The 14090-nt window shown below is 34.3% G+C and overlaps 1 protein-coding gene across 2 annotated transcripts in view; it reads left to right on the plus strand.

The window, feature by feature from the left end:
• Positions 1-14090, plus strand: part of LOC150076847 (spermatogenesis-associated protein 20) — a 108140-nt gene that overhangs the window by 50205 nt on the left and 43845 nt on the right. For both annotated transcript variants that reach the window (XM_090386050.1, XM_090386051.1), the window contains exons 7-8: positions 6677-6807; positions 10588-10767. In XM_090386050.1, the coding sequence (XP_090242176.1) occupies positions 6677-6807; positions 10588-10767 (311 nt within the window). The remainder of the gene's footprint in view (positions 1-6676; positions 6808-10587; positions 10768-14090) is intronic.

The raw sequence follows: 14090 nt of genomic DNA on the forward strand, positions 1-14090 counted from the left end.
GAGCTATCCAATGCTTTTATGATTAAGGCAGAAGCTATATAGGATCATATTAAAAAGTCCATTAGATGAAAATACACATAATCATTGGTTAACAAAGTCAAAATTTGTTGTCCTTAAGAAATTCAGACTTAATCAGTTACCAAAGAGCAGATTGCCACTCTTAAAAGTTATTCCTGATCAGAATACTAGTATCACACTGCCAAATATAGAAGAATGGATGGGCTTCATCTGCAGGTTTTCATCATAAAATCTTACTTTATCTTGGAAACAAAACTGTCATCAGAATCTTCGGCCGACCGGGCTAGCCGAGTGGGTAAAGTACCTGCCCGGCAACCCAAAGGTCGCGGGTTCGATTCCCGCCTCGGGCTTGGATCAAAGTACTGCAAAAAACCTTGGGAGGTGCAATATGGCCACAGAAGCCGATGCGCCAACAACTACCAAATCAAAAAAAAAAAAAAAAAAAAATCAGAATCTTCGCTTTAATACATAGATTTAGTAAAACTGCTGTTTTTCATTGATGATGGTATATCAAGCTTAATGTCCAAGTTTGCAGACGATACAAAGGTTGGCAGGGTTGTCAAGGACACTACTGACACTATGCTGCTGCAACAGGATCTGGAAAGGTTGAGCAGATGGGCTGAGAGGTGGCAAATGAAGTTTAACATTGACAAATGTAAAGTACTACACATGGGAAACAGCAACCCCAGAGCAACGTATCAACTCTGTGGTACTACACTGACAGTGGTAGAGAATGAAAGGGACTTGGGGGTGGTTGTGCAGGCAGATATGAAGTTCTCTGAGCAGTGCAGACGAGCTGCAAGAGTAGCTCATGGAGTATTGTCAATGATATACAGGAATTTTTCCAGCAGGGATAAGGAGGTGATTATTCCATTGTATAAGGCAATGGTCAGGCCACACCTAGAGTACTGTATACAGGTCTGGAGGCCTCATTTCAAGAAGGATGTAGAGCTGCTGGAACAAGTACAGAGAAGGGCAACAAGATTAGTGAATGGAACAAAGGGGTGCTCTTACGAAGAAAGGCTTAAGTTTTGCAAATTACAGTGTCTGGAGACTAGGCACCAGCGAGGTGATCTGATAGAGGTGTATAAAGCCTTGAATGGTTTAAGCATGCTCAATGCTGATGGGATTCTTCCTCTAGCTCAGAAAAATCACCTGAGAGGGCATAAATTCAAATTGAGGAAAGACAGATGTAGGATAGACGTGCGGAAATTTGCCTTTAGCCAGCGGGTGGTTGGTTGGTGGAACAGACTTCCATCCCTTGTGGTGGAGGTTGATAGCCTAAATAAGTTTAAGGCTCAGCTGGACAGGTATTTTGAACGAACAGAGGGGTGAAGTGGAAGTGGGGTTTTTTTTTTTTTGGCTGATGCTGCATAAGCTTGCTTTCTTGCATCAAATGCCTCTACTAATGCTAATCTGTTTCAGATCTTTTACAAAATTTTGTTATTAAAATGTCCTGTATGTACATTCTTGAACCCCTGACTAATATTTTTAATTATTGTATAAAGAAGAATTTTTTTCCTGCCATGGTCATTGTATAGTCATACCTGTTCCTAAAAGTAAATATCCCACATTTGATTGAAGGGTTGGTGGCCTATTGCAGTGACCTCTTTTATTTTAAAACTTTGCACAGATTGCTATTACTTCACTGACTAGAATAATTCTTCTCTCACAAGTTTCACATATTCACTATGGAGATAAAATGTCTTGTGTATTATGAATCAAGGCTACATTCTTTGCTACTGATGCAATTAACTTCAGTGCTCAGATGTATGTTATTTATATTGATCTAGCTTCTGCCTTTGATTCTGTCCATCCAGTGATTTTTTTACAAAACTTCTTTATGAATTGTCTAATATTAATAGTGATATGCTTTACTTTATACAAAAATCACCATCTAATTGTACCCTTATCTCTGTGTCTGACAATTAAATATAGCATAGGGTGGTTTGAATGGGAATTCCCTAAGGAGGTACTCTCTCACTGTTCTTATTTTTTTTCCAGCTATTCTTCCTCTCCTCGTTCAGGAGAACATTCTGATAATTGGGTATGCAGATGACTTAAAGATCTGGGCTATCTCTGGTTAAAGTTATGAATCTTCAATTAATAACTCATATGGTACACTTATTACAGTCTATACCTACTTTAACGCTTTTGATGTAGGCCTGACATAGCTGAATGGTCAGGGGCAAGAGTTCAGTAGCACACACTCTTTGAGTGGACCATGGTTAAAGCCCATGACGGCTAAATACAATTAATAATTGTATTCATGATTTATTGTAAACTCCTCTGACCCGGTCATTGTGCTGGATTATAAACAAGAACATGAACCCAAACAAATCTGCTCATCCAACCATCTGACAAAATCACTGCCATTTATTTTATAACCTACATGACACAATCATTCTATCAATAAAGTTTATATTTAGAATGATTTTGGAGTCTACTTTGATGAAAAGCTTTTCCATATTAACAATATTAAGAGTAGTACATTTTGCAGGGTATGGGGTGCTTAAACAAAACCTTTTACATATCTCTACCCACACACATTCTAATGAAATATGTTAAATCTCATATTTTTACTCATCTGTTATATGGTGTTCAGATTTGGTCTGCTGTTGCCAACACCAATCTGAATGGCATCCATTCAATAGACTACAGTATTATTAAGTGGGTTAATGTTTAGTCATGATTTAAGTATACCAGATCTAGAATGCAAATTTATAGAAACCTTGAAAATATTCCCATAGACAGGATCATTCAAGCCAGAGTGATGAATTCTTTTTTTACAGCTCAAAATGGGATACCCCACTCATTGTGGAACAAGATGACATAGAACAAACCCCCCCTCCAAGAAATACCAGATCAAGACCAAAGTTAATTCCATTATGCAATAGAATTCATTCTCTTGATAGATTTTCCTCTTATCCTTCCATCAAACTAATGAAGAAGCTTGAAATTGACTTACTTTTGTATGTATCTGAAAAGAATTATAGGAATAATATCCTTAATATCCTCTTGACCTTAATATCCTCTTTACAACCTTGTTGTGCTGCTATCTTTTACTTTGTGTTATTTTGAAGTATACTTTTGAATTATTATTTACATGTATTATTGTTATTATTATTTTATGATGCTTGTAAAATCTTTCTATACATTAAAATAATTTTCCTCCTAATGATATTTATTCAGCCAATGGGAAAAGAGAGATGCGGATTACGTGGTAATACGTAACAAATACAAAAAGACGCAACGGAAGCTTGTTTTACTGTGGTAAAACAAAACTTCTGTTTAAGCATGGTCACCCGCTATGTTTCTCTAACATGACCACGCTGTACCATTCTTGATTTCCTTATGTAACATATTTATTTAAATAAACTAAATGCAACAAGGCATAATATTTTAAGAGTTTAAGATTCTATATCTATATAATATTAGTGTAGATACACCACAGACAACTCTTAAAGAAAAACTACAATTGTAGTGTGAAAGGCACCCACTGATGAAAAGTCAACTAGCTTTGAAACGGTGCCATCTGGGTGGTGGTGGTGCCTACCAAGAATAAGTGACAATAGTCTTCTCTATTAGTGAAGCGTTACTTATTCGAGGTAGTGCAATACATGGTAACTCATTGTGAAGGATGAGCACAATATGAGATGCAGATGAAATGTGATGCCTTCCACATTATGATCGTAGTTTTTCTTTGAGTTGTCTGTAGTGTACCTACACTGATATTATATAGAAACATATTTATGTATTCATAGCTGAGGAAGAGACACACACAGAGTCAAAAGCTCCTGTAAGTATTTTATTTTATCAAAAGAAGCGAGTGCAGCGAGCAGGAGACAAAGCCCCCTAGTATACATTAATTTTGAAAGCTGTGCAATGTTATGACTTATCTATTCTTTCTTCTGTAATTAATTTGCTGTTATTCCATAAATAGGATTATTCCATTAAATTAGATATCTTATATCTGATTTACTGACTAATAAACTGATATTTATCTTATTTTTATAAATTAATTACAAATTTTAGCAAGGATTGTCAGTTCAGATATACAACTGTGTTATTTATTTCTAGTTATCAAATAGCATATGTTCCTGTACCACTTCCTCTGAGCGGTAGCAGAAGTTTCACACTTCATCTTGATAATTTAATATTGTCTTTGTTTTGCATACATCTCTTGGTTGGGGCATAGATTTATGAAATTATGGTTACTTACTAGTAACCATAATTTCATAAATCTCATAATTTCATTGATTGTTGATAATGATTAATCTCTGGAAAGAAGTATGAAAATAAAGACAGGAATTTAGAATGTTTTGTTGCCTATTCAGAAATATATAATGATATGCAGAAGGAAGGAAAGCAGTTGCTTGTCATTAACAATTCCAGGTGCCCTTCTTATGTTTAACTTAAACAATTTTTTCTCGACTTTGGTCTCAGTTGTTACAAAATCATTTAGCTCCCTGTTAGAATTTGATAAACTTCCTGCATCCTCTTCCCTAAATAATTCCTTGTGTGAATGTAGATGCAAAATACTCATTCAGTTTGTCAGCCACCTGAGCAGGATTATCAATAATCAAACCATTATTGATAATGGTTTGATTGTTGATAATCGAACCATTGATATCGAGTGGACCAATTTGATTCATTCTAGTCTTTAAGTAAAAAAGTTCTTCTTTGTATCATTTGCCAAAGATTTCTCATTATCTTTCTTCACTTGCCTGACATCTTTTATGACTTGATTACAGACCAGCTTATATCTACCATAGGCTTTTGTGTCTCCCAACAATCTATATGTATCCCATGCAGATTTCTTCTCTGCTAAGAGTTTCATCAGTTCATCTGAATCCATTAATATAAAGAGCCTAGTAGCTTCTATGATTAATTCCTTGAACATTCCCATTTAGAATTTGCTGATGGTAACTTCGTCAGTTGTTCATCGCTGTATACAGTTTAAAAACTGTCTGAGACCACTGTAGTCACCTTTACAAAAGCAAAAACCCCTCTCTTTACCCTCAGTGGTAGTTACGTCTTTAAGTAAATTCCAAATGAATACACTGTGATCACTGTCACCTAGTGGTTCTTTTATCATCAAATTCTTAATGCATGAATAATCACTGCTGATAATTTAATCAAGAGTATTACTCCCTCTTGTTGCCTCTCTAACATGCTCCTGCAGAAAACAGTGATCCAATAAATCCACTAGTAGCTAATGTGCCAATAAAACCAAAACCCAAACCCCAAACCCAATAAATCCACAAAAGTCTCGCTAGTCTGTGAGTGACCAACCCACAAGTTCCAGTCAGTATCTGAGAAGTTAAAATCCCCCCTTATAAGACATTCTTATTTACTGGCCCATTTTATTTCTCTGTGCAATTGTTTGTTGTATTAATCAGAGTCATTAGGCCTATAAAACACTACTACTATCATTTTTTCTTCCCCAATACTTATATCACAGAACAGTCACACCAAACTCACTCGACATTGCACTGGCCACCCATGTCAACTGTATGCACTGCCTTAGATTTTATGTGCTTCTTAACTAAGAACATATTCCTTTCTCCCTCCTATCCTGTCCTTCCAGTATATGCTGTACTCCCCATATTCAAATTTTGCATTCCTTATATCTGTGTTTTTTTTTTTTTTTTAATCTTAGTGATGTGAGCAATACACAAAGGAACCAGTTTTTTACTGCTTCCTTCGTGTTCGTGGCCGTGAGGTCCAACCGGAGAGTACGGCACCATCGTAATATCCAAGCCCAAGACGGGATTCAAACCCATGACCTTTAGGTTGCTAGGCAGGCACTTTACCCACTTAGCTAGCCCGGTCAGCTTATATCTGAGTGATACTATGTCTCTGAAATCCCAACAATGTCTGCATTTGATGTCTTGACCAGCAGATTCACTAAATTTAAGTACTATGCTCCTAGCATTCGTGTACAGCCCATGTATTTACTTGTTTCATGATTACTACCAGCAGTTCTTGAAATCCCCAACACCTTCCTTTCAAGGCTGCTGCTCATTCCAATAGACATAGTGCAAGAATCACTTTCACCTTTGCCTGCAGCTATTGTTAATCACACATTAGTCTGTGTATCCCCTCAAAGATAGCAGTTTTCTGACCCACCTAACTTTGCCTCAATAGCATCAGCAAATATTCTTGCATCTTTTCTATTTAAGTGTATCCCATCCCTGAAGAAGCAATCTCTCCTGTTAACAAGCACAGACCACACTGAGAAAAAATCTACTCTATGTGCCTTGCACAGTCTCTCCAGGGTTGAATTGATTGACAAGACTCTCATCATATACTCCCTCCTATCATGTCTGGGCAGAATTGCAGACACTCAATTTCTTACGTCACTTAGCTATTTTAGCCTCTAGAGAAAGAGCATAGAAGAATTCATAACATGACTTTTTATAAATTTAGTTAAATTCTAAGTTAGTTGCTTTTTCTAAGTTAGTTAGCACTAGCTCGTTGCTTTTATTTTTTTCTGGGTTATTTTTGAATTTTCCAGATAATCCCCTTTGATTGTTTGGAGAATTTTTGTATCATTTTGAAATTCTGACATCGGATTTAATTTCAATTGTTTTAACTTTTCAATACCACTTTAATGGCATTTGTATTACATTTAATGAATACTCTTATTTTTCAGTAAACTTGAATTATCTGTTTCGATTATATGCTATGAAATCTTCATCTAAAGAAGGTCAGGAAGCTCTGAAACAGTGTCTTCACACATTAAAAATGATGGCTAAAGGAGGTATCCATGACCATATTTCACAGGTAAGTTTGCATCTTATACAGATGCAGTTTGAAAATGTAAATCTATATTATAACAGTCTCATATTTAGCTTCTTGACACTAACAAGCATTCACATGAAGGCATGTCTTTACTTAAATCTCTCCTGAAGAATTAGTGTAGAATAAACAGTTTTGACAATGCCATAAACATGTTCTATTTGCAAAATGTATCAAATTCAAATTGCACTGGCCACCTTGCACATTGTTGAACAGTGAATGTGTGCTTCTTGTTATCACTTTGCTTCCTTTTTTCATTTTTTTTTTTTTTTTTTTTTTTTAGTATTTGTGGAATGGTTGAATTGTTCACTCATAAGAAATCATTGCTCAAATCTGTTATAACCAATGCACACACAAGTGGCATTGATAGTACAAATCAGTACTACTGGACTATCAGCCTTTAATTTGCTATTTTCCTCAATTCTGGCCTATTTCTTGTTAGATCTTTAGCATTAGAGCCAGTGTAAGCATTCTTTCTTCTAATGGTTGCTCGATACCATCTGTCTACTTGCCACTGGACCTATTACCATTCATTTTTGCTTGGAATATCTGTTTTTGTTTGATACGTGTATCCCTTCTTTCATCCGTTTTCCATGCTCTTAACTGTGACTGGATTTTTTTATTTCATCATTTGTAATATGGTATTGCCATTGCTTCCATCTTACTTACTTGCCATTGCGTCCATCATTGTATTTATTTTGTTTCAAACTTTCTTGAAAGAATTTGGAAGGCCATAGCCCTTCCAAATTCTTTGAGACTTACTTGAAAATTCTATTTTGTGATCAATTTCATTATTTCTTATCCAGTTCCCAGTTCCATATGTTAAAATGGCTTGAAAACTGTGTTATAAAGAGCCAATTTTGTCTTTATTGTGAATGAATGTGTTTAATAAATTTGTTTAATTAATTTCCTGCTTTACTAATTTGTGTTGTTTATTTGCATGCTGGATCTTACATCTTTGTTAAATACAGTTTCCAGAACAAAATTACTAGCTTGTTCCAGATTTTGGTTTGCTTTAAATTCTGCTCTAAACAATACTGCACTCCATTTAAATTTTAAAGGCAAATATGATTGAGTTTACAAACAAGCTGGAAAGAAAACTTTACATAAAGCATCAAATAACCCAACAATTTAGATGCCAAATTTGATGATGTTTCAAAATCCTTGTGGATATCATTTTCAAGTCTAAAATACAAAGCAGACTGCTCATTATCAATGTCCACAATACTACATGGGTGCTGATAAAGTCTAAAGTGCAAAGCCAACTGCCCATTATAATGGTTGTGGAAATCTGAGAAGATCTAACTTAGCAGAGTAAAATAATTCTTCAGAAAGAGTAGATTATTGAATTGTTAAAAACTTTATTTATTGGTGGAAGAATTTTTAAATATTGGATTGATTTTTAGCAGTATTTCATAGTTGGTTGGAGGGTTAAATGGCTTCCTACAGTTTATTATTACAAACCATAATAACAAACTACTACTTTTTTGAGTAAATTCTGTATCTTTTATACAAATGTTTGGGAAGGCTGCATCAAAAAATGCAGTTGGAAATTAAGTTTGCAAGCATATGAAGGAAATTAAGTTTGCAAGCATATGGTACCAAACGTATGCTAAGTTTGGTCCCTTATGCTTGCTTTTGCCAATTAAAATACAGTAAGCACCGGTTATAGTGATCATGTTCTGCAAATTGAATTTTGATTCTAATAAACAGCAATTCTAATAAGCAAAAATTGACAAATATTATCCAGAAACTATAAAAATAAGATATGAAGCACAAATTTACACTTCATTAACAAAGGTTTATTAGCAATTAAATGATACGTGAAAATTGGAAAATTTATTATCCACAGGTTAACAAAATAAAAATAAATTTATACTTACGTGCATAGCTTAATTAATATACATATTAACTAGAAAAAACATTTGTAACTAGAATTCATTCGGATTCATCTTCATTTTCCTCCTCCTTGGGGAAATTATCAGTAACAGATTGGACAATCTCTTCATCTGTTAAAGCTGTAATAACTTGTAGATCAACGTCTATGTCCACCAGGTCGTCAAACTCCTGTTCACCCAGGCTTTTCAACGTGATCAGTATTGTGACTTAGTTGACCACCATGAGTAATTAATCCACATTTTTTGAAACAGTTGCTAATGCAAGTTTCGGAAACTTCATTCCAGGCACTCATTGTCATATGAAGTGCATCGAGAACAGTTATCTGCTTTGCGGTATTGGATGATGTTCCCAAACCTTCATCTATAGACTGAGTGATTCTTCGCCTCATAATCCGATTGATAAAAGGGCTTAAAGGTTTTTATTATTCCCTTGTCGAGAGGTTGAATCAGTGATGTGGTATTCGAAGGTAGAAAAACTAATTCAATGTTTTTGAAAGTCAACTTTGGATGAGCTGGGCTGTTGTCCAAAGGCAATTTTTTTGTTTTTCTTATGCAATTGCAAATCCCATTTACAAAGATAATCTTCAAATAAAGAAGCTATCATCCAAGCATTGGCATTATTGCCATATTCAACAGGCAGCTGTTTTACTTCTTTAAAATATCTAGGTGATTTACTCTTTCCTATAACTAATGACTTCACCTTGATTGTTCCAGTCATGTTGCATGTTAAAAGAACTGTAATTCTGTCCTTGATCTTTCCTGCAGATGCAGAGGAATTTTTAAAATCATGCAGTAGTCTAGGGTAGCCCTTGTAGTACAACCCTGTTTCATCTGTATTAAAAATGTCTTCAGAATTATGAGTGCTTAACACAGTTTGCCAAGAGGTTTTCAACCAGGTGTCAGCTGCAGAACCATTGAAATCCTGTTTTCTGTGAAGTTTTTCATAAACAATATCAAGCCTCTCCTTCCATCTTGTCAGCCATCAGTCCATTGCTTTAAACTCTTCGTGTAGTTTTTCAGCAAAGTCATTAGTTTTTTGAAGAAGAATTGTACAGTGATTGGTGCCTTAAGTGAGCTGGCCCATTTGAACCAAATGAACAGATTTTGTTTGGCATTTCCTTTCACGTTTCATTTTTTTGGTTTCAGTAATTACATTAGTGTTTAATGTGTGACGTGATTTTAATAATTTTGATAAAGATGACTGAGGCACTCCTAATTTTACTGCTGCTTCCCTTTGAGATGTATTGCCTAAGTTTAATTTATTGTACGTTTCTATAATTCGTAGCTTATCTTTTACACTCAAATTCACTCTCTTTTTTGTTCACTGGCTTTTATTGTAGTAATTTACTTTTTGTAGTAAAAAAGATAAGTGGCAATCGATAACAAAGCACACGGCACACATGAATTGGAACTGACACAACACACGCAAGTGAAACGAAGTTTAGATACAGAGATGAAGAGCAGATTTTGGTGAAGGGGAAACTCATTCACCGTGATAACGTGAAAACACAGAATTCCAACTATTGGTATTATTGCAAATGCAATAAGATCAAGTTTACAGAAAAGCCCAATAAACTGGAAACTGCAAATTGTTTTATGGTTGTGACCTCCAGAAATGTGCTTTAGAAAAATATCACAGAGGCATTCAAAATTGATTGAAATGTGATTCTAATAAACGATGAAAGTGTAGTGCATTTTATTTATTTGAATTGGTTCTTCAACATTTGATTCTATAAAGTGGCTGATTCTAATAACCAATGGTCACTATAACCGGCACTTACTGTAATTGTCTTAATTTTTTTGAAACTATGCAATGATAAAAATGTTCAGATTTAATTACACATTAATTCTTTTGTCTGTATTTCAGGGATTTCACAGATATTCAACAGATGCCCAGTGGCATGTTCCTCATTTTGAAAAAATGTTGTATGACCAGGGCCAATTGGTTGTGTCATATCTTGATGCTTATCAGGTGTCTAGAGATGAAGTTTTTGCTGAAGTGGCTCGTGATATTTTGAAATACGTTGCAAGGGATTTGAGTGACAAAGTAAGAAATCAGTTTTAAGCAAATGTTATTTAGTAATTATTTAGTGGTTTGCATTACTTTATATATTATCAAAATTAAATTGGTTTAAAGTTACCTTAGGTAACTTACATGGTAGGTAACTTATTCTAGTGATCTACAACCTAAATCAATCTAAATTTTATGAGATCCAGCCTTCTGTTACTCCCAAAAATTTTATATTTGTGCCTCCTAGTTCTTGTCTCTCCTACCAATGAGAATATACTTACTTCATTCATTTTTACTAACCTTTAAGGGCCTGATACAAAAAATATAATATATTTAAAATTTTTTAATAATAGTTTTACAATAAGCAGAAATTAGTAGAGGCATATGATGCAAGAAAGCAAGCTTATACAGCATCAGACAAAAAAAAAAAACCCTTCCCATTTTACCCATCCTTTGCTCCAAAAGTTTGTTCAGTTCTTCCTTGAATTTATTTAAGCTATGAACAATAACCGATGGAAATTTGTTCCAGCAATCAACCACCCACTGGCTAAAGGCAAATTTCTGCACATCTATTCTACAACTGTCTTTCCCCAACTTGAATTTATGACCACTCAGGTGTGCAATCTGAGCAAGAGGAAGAATCTCATCAGCATTGACCTTGCTCAAACCATTCAAAGCCTTATACACCTTCATCAGATCACCTCGCAGGTGCCTAGTCTCCAGATGTTGCAATTTGCAGAACTTAAGTTGTGCTTGGTAAGCACAACCCTTTGTTCCCTTCACCAATCTCGTTGCCCTTCTCTGTACTCCTTCCAGTAGCTCTACATCCTTCCTAAAATGAGGCTTCCAGACCTGTATGCAGTACTCAAGGTGTAGCCTGACCATTGCCTTATGCAAGGGAATAATCATCTCCTTATCCCTGCTAGCAAAATTTCTGTATATCATTGACAAAACCCCATGAGCTGGTTTGACAGCCTGTCTGCATTGCTCAGAAAACTTCATATCTGACTACACAATTACCCCTAGGGCCTTTTCATTCTCCACTAACCTGAGTATAGTGCCACACAGTTGGTAAGTTACTCTGGGGTTACTGCTTCCCATATGCAGTACTTTGCATTTGTGAATGTTAAACTTCACTTGCCACCTCTCAGCCCATCTGCCGAACTTTTCTAGATCCTGTTGCAGTAGTGTGCTGTCATTACTGTATTGAAATTTTGTGCACCTAACGATCTTTTAAACTGGAAAATGGAAGAGAATAAGAGATTGATGTTTTATGTCTAAAATTTTTTTTGCAATTAAAACAGTAGAATTAATGTTTTTTGTTTTTTTTTCAATAAAAAGGGTAAAACATAGTAGGTTTTAAAATTTTTAATTTTTCATTTAGTCTTACATATACAATAAGTACAGTAAATCTTCGCTAATCCAGAGTAATTGGTGGGAGAGGTCATCCAGATTAGTGAAGCAAAAGATAGCCCTGAAAGACAAAAAAAAAAAAACTTAGAACACAAATAAATGGAAAATTTAATGATATAGGTAGTGCTGATGAAAATAAATTTTAAAAAAATCACTGCAGAGCCTTTATTTAAAAACTATAAAAAGGCAATACATTTATCCATCGGTAGAAGGATAAATGTATTTTTATACATTTATCATTTCATTTACCTTATTCTTTAATGGCACTGAAGATGATAGCAGGTGGGATTGTTGAAATGTGGCAAATGGTTAAGGCTCTGAAACAAAAAAAAAAAGTACCCTGCGTATTCCTGTTTATAATTTTAATTTAAGCTAACACCTTTTGCTGTATGTACAAACTGAAATTTTTAGTATAACAATACATGATTATATATACTATCAGAGTTAAAAATAAGTTATTATAAATAAGTGGCAATAATACTATTCGTATGCCAGAATATTGTGAGAAGTGGCAAATATCAAGTGTGGGAATGGTAGCTAAAAGATAGTTGAAAATATTCAGGTTGCCTACAATACTAAAGACAGTGGTACAAAGGGGCTTTCTGTATTGTTTCCATTCATTCTACAGTTGTGTGCACATGAGTCTGGAGAGAAAGTTCTAAAAGATAACTGAGACCTAAGTGAGAGATGCATATTTGCAAAAATCTGTCTTAGTTATTTAGGGAAAAAATAAAAATTCCACTGCAATATAAGCACTCATTGTAGAAAAACATTTCAGATGGTCATTTATTTATATTTATTATTACTAAATTTAATGGTACATCACTAATTATTGCTGTATTGGACTTGTTATCACAGGCCATACTTAGTGGAATTTTTACTGTATTTTGCTAAATTGGTATAATAGATAAAAATCTTAATTTTTAGTATACCCTAAATGTTAAGTTAATTCAGAATAATTTAACTTATTAATTTAAATTAATAACTATCCAAGATATCACCAAGTACTGTATACATGATTATTATTATGCTTTATTGTACATTTTTATAATCTTGTTCAACTAATTTTAACACTCATATTTTTGAATAACATAATCTCTCTTCTGATTAGAATTTATTGCAGTATTAATTCAAATACAGGTAGTTCCCGATTTTACAAGTTAATTCATTCCTAGCATGCTTGTAAAGCGAAAACTCATAAAGCGGGAATTTATTTCCCCTAGACATAATGTTAAAAATTGGGGTGATGTTCTCAACAATGAAATTAATCAGCTAATTAGTTTATATTTAAACAATGATTGATTTATCCAAAGAAATGAAAATGTAGCCTGTAAAATCAAACAAATTATAATAATAGAGAAATTATTTATGACTTACAAATGTTAAAGAATGTTTATTCTTCATCATCATCGACTAAATGCACACTCGTAAGCATGTCATTACTCATTATTGGCTCAGCACTCGTTGGTTTGTTGCACAAGGAGTAGTCTTCTTCAGAAATGCTTCAAGAGGCATTTGTTTCCAAGGTAATCTTCTCTTTTCTTTATAAATTTCAATAGCATGCCTAAGCATTTTTTAACAGCATGCACAAATTGCAACTGACATGCTTTGCATAGAGTAACAAGTTTTCGAAGCTTAAAAAAAAGGAAAAAAAGATTCTGAAAATTTGTTTTTTATACGATTGAAGATTTCAGTAAAGGGAAAACACATTTCACCATAATAACGTAAAAAACCACACAAACCAGCTATCGGTATTTTCGCAAATGCAAGAAGATCAAGTTTACTACCCATTTATAATTGCTTGCAGTAACAGGAAAGCCCAATAAACTGGAAAGTGCAACTTGTTTTTATTGCTTTATGGTTGTGACCTCCAGATGTGTGCTTTAGAAAAATGTCACAAAGCCATTCAAAATTGGTTCTTATAACAGAACATATGATAACGATGA

This window comes from Mastigoproctus giganteus, chromosome 12 (genome assembly GCF_048544385.1).
Source record: "Mastigoproctus giganteus isolate SK-2022 chromosome 12, ASM4854438v1, whole genome shotgun sequence".
In the NCBI taxonomy this organism is placed as follows: domain Eukaryota; kingdom Metazoa; phylum Arthropoda; class Arachnida; order Uropygi; family Thelyphonidae; genus Mastigoproctus; species Mastigoproctus giganteus.